At 45.0% G+C, this 12,553-nt stretch overlaps 1 protein-coding gene across 2 annotated transcripts in view; it reads right to left on the bottom strand.

Moving 5' to 3' along the window:
• Window positions 1-1,851: 1,851 nt before the first annotated feature.
• The window catches only part of LOC138954780 (protein SCAI-like), a gene marked incomplete at its 3' end in the record, with an annotated part of 45,326 nt that continues 34,624 nt past the window's right edge, over window positions 1,852-12,553 (bottom strand). For both annotated transcript variants that reach the window (XM_070326549.1, XM_070326550.1), the window contains 4 exon segments: window positions 1,852-2,025; window positions 3,893-3,965; window positions 4,427-4,508; window positions 5,547-5,643. In XM_070326549.1, the coding sequence (XP_070182650.1) occupies window positions 1,852-2,025; window positions 3,893-3,965; window positions 4,427-4,508; window positions 5,547-5,643 (426 nt within the window).

Below are 12,553 nucleotides of genomic sequence, written 5' to 3'. Positions count from 1 at the left end.
AAGACAATGTTAATGCTGTTAACTCTGACTATGAAACCAAGACAAACTTCATGCTGTTAACTCTGACTATGAAACCAAGACAAACTTCATGCTGTTAACTCTGACTATGAAACCAAGACAAACTTCATGCTGTTAACTCTGACTATGAAACCAAGACAAACTTCATGCTGTTAACTCTGACTATGAAACCAAGACAATCTTCATGCTGTTAACTCTGACTATGAAACCAAGACAATCTTCATGCTGTTAACTCTGACTATGAAACCAAGACAAACTTCATGCTGTTAACAGACCTGTTTACCCTAAACCCGAGGCAAGAGTACTTTCCCAAGTTGAGTGTATTTTTCAAAAAGTTGGTGTACTTTGCAAGCAAAGCCATATGGGCTAGGGAAAATGTACGCGTGAGTGCAAACGTGTTTGTGTAAGAATAGCATGTCTTGTGAACACCTTCAGAATTTAACTCCTTCCAATACAACAGGGATAAAACAATTTTATTTACCTGTCAGTTTATAGCATGATAACCAGTGTCTTCCAAACAGATTGATAATGAAAAGATGAAGTTCGTGAAATAACTACTGCGGTTGACATTGCTTCAGCGCGGGCTACAGCCTTTTCTTCAGGCAGGATTTGCTTTGCGGGAATGAACTTTATAATTCCTTGGCAGCTTTCAGCGGATTTCTTTGCAGCAACCTTGTCCAGGTGAGTTTTGGAACTGCAGTGTCGTTCGATGTCATATTTCCCAGCATGGGCAACGGAGAAATCTGATTTACAATACTTGCAGTGTGCATGACTTTTTCCCATAGTAGACTCCACAATTCCTGGCTCTTTCTTATATTTCTCCAAGAAAATCTGCTGCTTCTGCTGTTTAGACTTGGTACAGTCATCCAAAACGGGCACATTTTTCCGCTTCATTTTGCCACGAATGTCCAGACGATCGCACTTGCCAACAACTGAACAAGGTTTCCACAGCTGAAGACTCGCTGTCATCGTTATCTCCCTTCGACCGAAACCGGTATCAGTTGTACCATTCCGTAATCAGCACACCAACACCGAAAAACATATTCTAGACTTTTTCTTAGGCGTATTTTGTGCGTACCGATAATAATTTGGCGTACAAAATACACCCAAATCGTACTGGTAAACAGGTCTGTGTTAACTCTGACTATGAAACCAAGACAATCTTCACGCTGTTAACTCTGACTATGAAACCAAGACAATCTTCACGCTGTTAACTCCGACTATGAAACCAAGACAATCTTCACGCTGTTAAAGGTCCACACTGCCTTGTTGAAACAGTTCTGTTCACTGTTTCAGATAGTGATTTAAAAACACAGTGATACCTACCACGCACAACAGACGTTGCATCCACTCTACAAATAACAGCTGCGTGGCAAGCATAAACTCTCTCCATCAAGTCTTCATCTTCATCCGTTAGGCGCCCACAATAGCTCTATCCATTGTTTGGCTGCGTTGGGGATTGGACGTGGAAAAAGAGGTGACAGGCAGAGATGGAGATAGTTCAGGTGAAACTGAATGAATCTATCCTGCACCTAGTCAATGTGGATTTGATCAGCAGGCTGCTACTTGTGGCTGTTGGCCCGCAGGCTGCTACTTGTGGCTGTTGGCCCGGAGGCTGCTCATCTCAAACCTTTCTAGTGCATAGCTGACCCCACTCACAAATTCACAAATCAAAATGGTCTCGGTGACAGAGAAAAAAATGAGCATAAAAAGGATAAGGATAAGATTCATTTAGTCCTGTGAGGTTACCCTCATGGAATTTCAGGCTGCTTTCTCTCTAGGAAAAGCGAGCTGCCATGCAGTATACGACGCTGAACCAGAACGCTGACTCACCCAGTTTTCTGGATCGAGAGAAGAGACGACTGGACTCGGCAACGAACTTGTCGACCTGAGCCTGGCACTTGTCCCACAATGCAACAGGCACGTCCACCATTTTACACACAAAGCACAGTGCCATCAGGGGACAGTGCAGGAACAGGGTGAACAGGCTCCCCTTCTGCTGTTGTTCTGCACAGTGTATAGAGCACATTGTATAGTGACCACCATCATACACACAGTGCCATCAGGGGACAGTGCAGGGACAGTCAACAGGCTCCCCTTCTGCTGTTGTTCTGCACAGTGTATAGAGCACATTGTATAGTGACCACCATCTTACACACAGTGCCATCAGGGGACAGTGCAGGAACAGTCAACAGGCTCCCCTTCTGCTGTTGTTCTGCACAGTGTATAGAGCACATTGTATAGTGACCACCATCTTACACACAGTGCCATCAGGGGACAGTGCAGGGACAGTCAACAGGCTCCCCTTCTGCTGTTGTTCTGCACAGTGTATAGAGCACATTGTATAGTGACCACCATCTTACACACAGTGCCATCAGGGGACAGTGCAGGGAGTCAACAGGCTCGAATCCCCTTCTGCTGTTCTGCACAGCATGATACATGTAACACAATAACGCTCATGACTTATGAAACTTACGAAAGTGAAACAGTTAAAATCAAACTAAAAAACAAATATATTTTCATGCATCTCACATTGTTGTCAATACATGTTGCGTCTTTGTGTGTGTGTGTGTGTGTGTGTGTGTGTGTGAACAAGAACAAGAACAAAGAACAAATGTTTATTGTCCTCAAACCAAAAAGGTTATTGACACATTGCTATGAATTCTAAAGCATTCTGCGACAAACCTTCCGAGACATATTTGAACATCTTTGTCCATAAATATTTCACTTGGTTTATAATTAATATAATCTACATCAATATTAGTCACGTCTTTTTTAAACTTTTCTCTACTTTCATGGAATTTTACGCATTCATCCAGAAGATGATATTCATCTTCAACAATGTTACATACCATACACAAACGATTTTCTCTTTGGATGTTATGATGTCTTCCAGTTTCTATTTTTAGATTGTGACTACTGGTTCTTAATCGACTTAAAGCTGTCCTGTGATTTCGATTTTCTATCATTTTCAGATATGACTGAATTTCATATGTATCACATATATTTGAATAGAATCTTAATCTTGCACTTCCTTTTGATTTAGCTTTATTCCAAAAACGTATGTATTCACTTTGTAATTTCATTTGTATGGCAAATTGTAACTTTCTCGTATCAAAAGTAGATTGATTTTGCCAAACATGATTAAAGCCAAGTCTTGAAAGTGAACTTTTAATGAATGTGAGCCAAGAATCTTCTTTAGGGTTATTAAACATGTCATCATATACTTGATGAACCAATGAATCTCGTTTAGATTGTAAAATATGAGTCCAATAGGAAATGGTTTGTGTTAACATTCTTAGTGCTAATGGGAATCTACCTAATTCTGCCAGCACTGGTATACACATGGTTTTTCTGTGTACACCTAGCAGACAACGACAAAATTTTATATGGATGTCTTCAATCGTAGAATTTCTTGAAAAACATGATTCAAAAAACTTCTCGATGTTATCGATTGATTTGTTGGAATAATTGTATGGGAACCAAATACTTGATCCATATGTCAAGATTGGATTCACTAAAGAATCAAATAAATGTAAAGCAGTATCAATTTGAACATTTTCTTTTCTAAACATTCTCCTAAGCAAATGGCTTGCTTTATTGGCTTGTTTACATTGATGTTCTTGAGCTTTTTGTAAAGAACCATTTGTGTGTGTGTGTGTGTGTGTGTGTGTGTGTGTGTGTGTGTGTGTGTGTGTGTGTGTGTGTGTGTGTGTGTGTGTGTGTGTGTGTGTGGGTGCATGTGCATGCGTGTGTGCTTTTGTGTGCGTGCTTGTGCTTGTGTGCGTGCGTGCGTGCATGCGTGTGTGTGTGTGTGCGTGAAAGCATGTGTGTGTGTGTGTGTGCATGTGTGTATGCATGCATGTGTGTGTACCTTGCATGGTTGCTGGCACTTGTTCAGGAGACAGGAGGCACACGAGCGGCTGACCGAACAGGTTGGGGACATTCTGAAACAGTGGACGCATCACACAGTACAGTACATCCCCCTTAACACTTTCACCCTGAAACATGACATCACACAGTACAGTACATCCCCCTTAACACTTTCACCCTGAAACATGACATCACACAGTACTTATACCCCATAAGCACACCAACAAACACTGACACTTTACTGACTGCTGCAGGTTCTGCAAAATTAAAGGGGGCTTTTGGGTCAAACATACAGCAATGGTATTCACAGTCAAATCACATACCAGCAACAGACCACGGACAAATACACACAGACACATACACGCACGCACGCAAGCCTGCATTCACGCTTGTACTCGTGCATACACACACACACATACACATACACACACACACACACACACACACACACAGATAGAAAAGTGAAAGCAAACCTGGATTGACGCGTAAGGAACAACTGTCCCTGTGAGCTAAACCCATTGAAAACAAAGCGTACCTGGAAGGCTGAGCTGTTACTGCTGTCCACGATGAGGAAGAGAGGTTTGCGTGTGTATGGGTAGAGGTCACCCGGGTGTAAACTGGAACACAAGTGAGAGGTTGACAGTTTGCAGTCACACTGTCACTACTCCTCAGCTTTGCTATAGGGCGAGCTGTGTGAGACTGGGGGAGACTGGGCGAGCTGTGTGAGACTGGGGGAGACTGGGCGAGCTGTGTGAGACTGGGGGAGACTGGGCGAGCTGTGTGAGACTGGGGGAGACTGGGCGAGCTGTGTGAGACTGGGGGAGACTGGGCGAGCTGTGGGAGACTGGGCGAGACTGTGGGAGACTGTGGGAGACTGGGGGAGACTGGGCGAGACTCTGGGAGACTTGGGGAGACTGTGGGAGACTGGGGGAGACTGGGGGAGACTGGGGGAGATTGGGGGGGGGGGGGACTGTGTGAGACTGGGGGAGACTGTGTGAGACTGGGGGAGACTGGGCGAGCTGTGGGAGACTGGGGGAGATTGGGGGGGACTGTGTGAGACTGGGGGAGACTGTGTGAGACTGGGGGAGACTGGGCGAGCTGTGGGAGACTGGGGGAGACTGGGGGAGATTGGGGGGGGACTGTGTGAGACTGGGGGAGACTGTGTGAGACTGTGGGAGACTGGGCGAGCTGTGGGAGACTGTGTTGGGCGAGACTGGGCGAGCTGTGGGAGACTGGGGGAGACTGGGCGAGCTGTGGGAGACTGGGGGAGACTGGGCGAGCTGTGGGAGACTGTGTTGGGCGAGACTGGGCGAGCTGTGGGAGACTGGGGGAGACTGTGGGAGACTGGGGGAGACCAGATGGGAAACACACCAACATTCAGCGACTTGGGTCACTCTTCAATCACTCCACTTCACAGAAAATGTGCCAGACAGGAAGTGCATTGGGAGAGAGAGAGAGAGAGAGAGAGAGAGAGAGAGAGAGAGAGAGAGAGAGAGAGAGAGAGAGAGAGAGAGAGAGGGAGAGAGAGAGAGAGAGAGAGAGAGAGAGAGAGAGAGAGAGAGAGAGAGAGAGAGAGAGAGAGAGAGAGAGAGAGAGAGAGAGGGAGAGAGAGAGGGAGAGAGAGAGAGAGAGAGAGAAGTGTGTGTGTTGCTGACCAGTGTATCTCCTTGAGGTGACTGGCACGCTTGGTTTTGCTGGTCTCCTCCCCTTCCCGCCGACTGTTGGTGATCACGCCGCCAAGGTCGTAGGCCGCTGTCAGGGCAACACAAAGCACAACAAGTCAACAAACCATCAACCCAAACACAAATATCACTTCTTCTTTTTTTTTAAATGCATAGCAAATAAACACACAATAAGCTTAAATACCAGTCTGTCATAAATACCCGGTAATAAACATTTATGCTACCTACTAATACATTACCTAAAGATCACATGATGCATCACCATTGGAATTTTTTCTTTGAAAATAACAACCTTGTGTATGTCTAGGTGTTATCAGTTTGTACCATACAGAATGACCAAGATTTTGTGTGTGCAACGATGATGACACACACAACGATGATGACACACACAACGATGATGACACACACAACGATGATGACACACACAACGATGATGACACACACAACGATGATGACACACACACGGTTAGAACCTGGATACCATCTCTGAGTCTGTACAATAACAACGTTGACCCGTGTCTATCCCGGCCTGGAGTCTAACCTAGCTGTGACCTGAGGATTACATGTCTACCAACCCATAGCTGTCACCTGAGGATTACATGTCTACCAACCTATAGCTGTCACCTGAGGATTACATGTCTACCAACCTATAGCTGTCACCTGAGGATTACATGTCTACCAACCTATAGCTGTGACCTGAGGATTACATGTCTACCAACCTATAGCTGTGACCTGAGGATTACATGTCTACCAACCTATAGCTGTCACCTGAGGATTACATGTCTACCAACCTATAGCTGTCACCTTAGGATTACATGTCTACCAACCTATAGCTGTCACCTGAGGATTACATGTCTACCAACCTATAGCTGTGACCTGAGGATTACATGTCTACCAACCTATAGCTGTGACCTGAGGATTACATGTCTACCAACCTATAGCTGTGACCTGAGGATTACATGTCTACCAACCTGGCTGTGACCTGAGGATTACATGTCTACCAACCTATAGCTGTGACCTGAGGATTACATGTCTACCAACCTGGCTGTGACCTGAGGATTACATGTCTACCAACCTATAGCTGTGACCTGAGGATTACATGTCTACCAACCTATAGCTGTGACCTGAGGATTACATGTCTACCAACCTATAGCTGTGACCTGAGGATTACATGTCTACCAACCTATAGCTGTGACCTGAGGATTACATGTCTACCAACCTAGCTGTGACTTGAGGATTACATGTCTACCGACCTAGCTGTGACCTGAGGATTACATGTCTACCAACCTATAGCTGTGACCTGAGGATTACATGTCTACCAACCTGGCTGTGACCTGAGGATTACATGTCTACCAACCTAGCTGTGACCTGAGGATTACATGTCTACCAACCTATAGCTGTGACCTGAGGATTACATGTCTACCAACCTATAGCTGTGACCTGAGGATTACATGTCTACCAACCTAGTTGTGACCTGAGGATTACATGTCTACCAACCTAGCTGTGACCTGAGGATTACATGTCTACCAACCTATAGCTGTGACCTGAGGATTACATGTCTACCAACCTATAGCTGTGACCTGAGGATTACATGTCTACCAACCTAGCTGTGACCTGAGGATTACATGTCTACCAACCTATAGCTGTGACCTGAGGATTACATGTCTACCAACCTATAGCTGTGACCTGAGGATTACATGTCTACCAACCTAGTTGTGACCTGAGGATTACATGTCTACCAACCTAGCTGTGACCTGAGGATTACATGTCTACCAACCTATAGCTGTGACCTGAGGATTACATGTCTACCAACCTATAGCTGTGACCTGAGGATTACATGTCTACCAACCCAGCTGTGACCTGAGGATTACATGTCTACCAACCTATAGCTGTGACCTGAGGATTACATGTCTACCAACCTATAGCTGTGACCTGAGGATTACATGTCTACCAACCTATAGCTGTGACCTGAGGATTACATGTCTACCAACCTAGCTGTGACCTGAGGATTACATGTCTACCAACCTAGCTGTGACCTGAGGATTACATGTCTACCAACCTAGCTGTGACCTGAGGATTACATGTCTACCAACCTATAGCTGTGACCTGAGGATTACATGTCTACCAACCTATAGCTGTGACCTGAGGATTACATGTCTACCAACCTAGCTGTGACCTGAGGATTACATGTCTACCAACCTATAGCTGTGACCTGAGGATTACATGTCTACCAACCTATAGCTGTGACCTGAGGATTACATGTCTACCAACCTATAGCTGTGACCTGAGGATTACATGTCTACCAACCTATAGCTGTGACCTGAGGATTACATGTCTACCAACCTGGCTGTGACCTGAGGATTACATGTCTACCAACCTATAGCTGTGACCTGAGGATTACATGTCTACCAACCTATAGCTGTGACCTGAGGATTACATGTCTACCAACCTATAGCTGTGACCTGAGGATTACATGTCTACCAACCTATAGCTGTGACCTGAGGATTACATGTCTACCAACCTATAGCTGTGACCTGAGGATTACATGTCTACCAACCTATAGCTGTGACCTGAGGATTACATGTCTACCAACCTATAGCTGTGACCTGAGGATTACATGTCTACCAACCTATAGCTGTGACCTGAGGATTACATGTCTACCAACCTATAGCTGTGACCTGAGGATTACATGTCTACCAACCTATAGCTGTGACCTGAGGATTACATGTCTACCAACCTATAGCTGTGACCTGAGGATTACATGTCTACCAACCTAGCTGTGACCTGAGGATTACATGTCTACCAACCTATAGCTGTGACCTGAGGATTACATGTCAACCAACCTATAGCTGTGACCTGAGGATTACATGTCTACCAACCTATAGCTGTCACCTGAGGATTACATGTCTACCAACCTATAGCTGTGACCTGAGGATTACATGTCTACCAACCTAGTTGTGACCTGAGGATTACATGTCTACCAACCTATAGCTGTGACCTGAGGATTACATGTCTACCAACCTATAGCTGTGACCTGAGGATTACATGTCTACCAACCTATAGCTGTGACCTGAGGATTACATGTCTACCAACCTAGCTGTGACCTGAGGATTACATGTCTACCAACCTATAGCTGTGACCTGAGGATTACATGTCTACCAACCTATAGCTGTGACCTGAGGATTACATGTCTACCAACCTATAGCTGTGACCTGAGGATTACATGTCTACCAACCTATAGCTGTGACCTGAGGATTACATGTCTACCATCCTATAGCTGTGACCTGAGGATTACATGTCTACCAACCTATAGCTGTCACCTGAGGATTACATGTCTACCAACCTATAGCTGTGACCTGAGGATTACATGTCTACCAACCTATAGCTGTGACCTGAGGATTACATGTCTACCAACCTATAGCTGTGACCTGAGGATTACATGTCTACCAACCTATAGCTGTGCCCTGAGGATTACATGTCTACCAACCTATAGCTGTGACCTGAGGATTACATGTCTACCAACCTAGCTGTGACCTGAGGATTACATGTCTACCAACCTATAGCTGTGACCTGAGGATTACATGTCTACCAACCTATAGCTGTGACCTGAGGATTACATGTCTACCAACCTATAGCTGTGACCTGAGGATTACATGTCTACCAACCTATAGCTGTGACCTGAGGATTACATGTCTACCAACCTAGTTGTGACCTGAGGATTACATGTCTACCAACCTATAGCTGTGACCTGAGGATTACATGTCTACCAACCTATAGCTGTCACCTGAGGATTACATGTCTACCAACCTATAGCTGTGACCTGAGGATTACATGTCTACCAACCTATAGCTGTGACCTGAGGATTACATGTCTACCAACCTATAGCTGTGACCTGAGGATTACATGTCTACCAACCTAGTTGTGACCTGAGGATTACATGTCTACCAACCTATAGCTGTGACCTGAGGATTACATGTCTACCAACCTAGTTGTGACCTGAGGATTACATGTCTACCAACCTATAGCTGTGACCTGAGGATTACATGTCTACCAACCTATAGCTGTGACCTGAGGATTACATGTCTACCAACCTATAGCTGTGACCTGAGGATTACATGTCTACCAACCTATAGCTGTGACCTGAGGATTACATGTCTACCAACCTATAGCTGTCACCTGAGGATTACATGTCTACCAACCTATAGCTGTGACCTGAGGATTACATGTCTACCAACCTATAGCTGTGACCTGAGGATTACATGTCTACCAACCTATAGCTGTGACCTGAGGATTACATGTCTACCAACCTAGCTGTGACCTGAGGATTACATGTCTACCAACCTATAGCTGTGACCTGAGGATTACATGTCTACCAACCTATAGCTGTGACCTGAGGATTACATGTCTACCAACCTATAGCTGTGACCTGAGGATTACATGTCTACCAACCTATAGCTGTGACCTGAGGATTACATGTCTACCAACCTATAGCTGTGACCTGAGGATTACATGTCTACCAACCTATAGCTGTCACCTGAGGATTACATGTCTACCAACCTATAGCTGTCACCTGAGGATTACATGTCTACCAACCTATAGCTGTGACCTGAGGATTACATGTCTACCAACCTATAGCTGTCACCTGAGGATTACATGTCTACCAACCTATAGCTGTGACCTGAGGATTACATGTCTACCAACCTATAGCTGTGACCTGAGGATTACATGTCTACCAACCTAGCTGTGACCTGAGGATTACATGTCTACCAACCTAGTTGTGACCTGAGGATTACATGTCTACCAACCTATAGCTGTGACCTGAGGATTACATGTCTACCAACCTATAGCTGTGACCTGAGGATTACATGTCTACCAACCTATAGCTGTGACCTGAGGATTACATGTCTACCAACCTAGTTGTGACCTGAGGATTACATGTCTACCAACCTAGCTGTGACCTGAGGATTACATGTCTACCAACCTATAGCTGTGACCTGAGGATTACATGTCTACCAACCTATAGCTGTGACCTGAGGATTACATGTCTACCAACCTATAGCTGTGACCTGAGGATTACATGTCTACCAACCTAGCTGTGACCTGAGGATTACATGTCTACCAACCTATAGCTGTGACCTGAGGATTACATGTCTACCAACCTATAGCTGTGACCTGAGGATTACATGTCTACCAACCTATAGCTGTGACCTGAGGATTACATGTCTACCAACCTATAGCTGTGACCTGAGGATTACATGTCTACCAACCTATAGCTGTGACCTGAGGATTACATGTCTACCAACCTAGTTGTGACCTGAGGATTACATGTCTACCAACCTATAGCTGTGACCTGAGGATTACATGTCTACCAACCTATAGCTGTGACCTGAGGATTACATGTCTACCAACCTAGCTGTGACCTGAGGATTACATGTCTACCAACCTATAGCTGTGACCTGACGATTACATGTCTACCAACCTAGTTGTGACCTGAGGATTACATGTCTACCAACCTATAGCTGTGACCTGAGGATTACATGTCTACCAACCTAGTTGTGACCTGAGGATTACATGTCTACCAACCTATAGCTGTGACCTGAGGATTACATGTCTACCAACCTATAGCTGTGACCTGAGGATTACATGTCTACCAACCTAGTTGTGACCTGAGGATTACATGTCTACCAACCTAGCTGTCACCTGAGGATTACATGTCTACCAACCTATAGCTGTGACCTGAGGATTACATGTCTACCAACCTAGTTGTGACCTGAGGATTACATGTCTACCAACCTAGCTGTCACCTGAGGATTACATGTCTACCAACCTATAGCTGTGACCTGAGGATTACATGTCTACCAACCTATAGCTGTGACCTGAGGATTACATGTCTACCAACCTAGCTGTGACCTGAGGATTACATGTCTACCAACCTATAGCTGTGACCTGAGGATTACATGTCTACCAACCTATAGCTGTGACCTGAGGATTACATGTCTACCAACCTAGCTGTGACCTGAGGATTACATGTCTACCAACCTATAGCTGTGACCTGAGGATTACATGTCTACCAACCTATAGCTGTGACCTGAGGATTACATGTCTACCAACCTATAGCTGTGACCTGAGGATTACATGTCTACCAACCTATAGCTGTGACCTGAGGATTACATGTCTACCAACCTAGCTGTGACCTGAGGATTACATGTCTACCAACCTATAGCTGTGACCTGAGGATTACATGTCTACCAACCTATAGCTGTGACCTGAGGATTACATGTCTACCAACCTATAGCTGTGACCTGAGGATTACATGTCTACCAACCTATAGCTGTGACCTGAGGATTACATGTCTACCAACCTAGCTGTGACCTGAGGATTACATGTCTACCAACCTATAGCTGTGACCTGAGGATTACATGTCTACCAACCTATAGCTGTGACCTGAGGATTACATGTCTACCAACCTAGCTGTGACCTGAGGATTACATGTCTACCAACCTATAGCTGTGACCTGAGGATTACATGTCTACCAACCTAGTTGTGACCTGAGGATTACATGTCTACCAACCTAGCTGTGACCTGAGGATTACATGTCTACCAACCTAGCTGTGACCTGAGGATTACATGTCTACCAACCTATAGCTGTGACCTGAGGATTACATGTCTACCAACCTAGCTGTGACCTGAGGATTACATGTCTACCAACCTATAGCTGTGACCTGAGGATTACATGTCTACCAACCTAGTTGTGACCTGAGGATTACATGTCTACCAACCTAGCTGTGACCTGAGGATTACATGTCTACCAACCTATAGCTGTGACCTGAGGATTACATGTCTACCAACCTAGCTGTGACCTGAGGATTACATGTCTACCAACCTATAGCTGTGACCTGAGGATTACATGTCTACCAACCTATAGCTGTGACCTGAGGATTACATGTCTACCAACCTATAGCTGTGACCTGAGGATTACA

This window comes from Littorina saxatilis, unplaced genomic scaffold, assembly GCF_037325665.1.
Source record: "Littorina saxatilis isolate snail1 unplaced genomic scaffold, US_GU_Lsax_2.0 scaffold_938, whole genome shotgun sequence".
Classification (NCBI taxonomy): domain Eukaryota; kingdom Metazoa; phylum Mollusca; class Gastropoda; order Littorinimorpha; family Littorinidae; genus Littorina; species Littorina saxatilis.
Note: the sequence above shows the minus strand (reverse complement) of the source record. Positions and strands in the feature narration are given on the sequence as shown.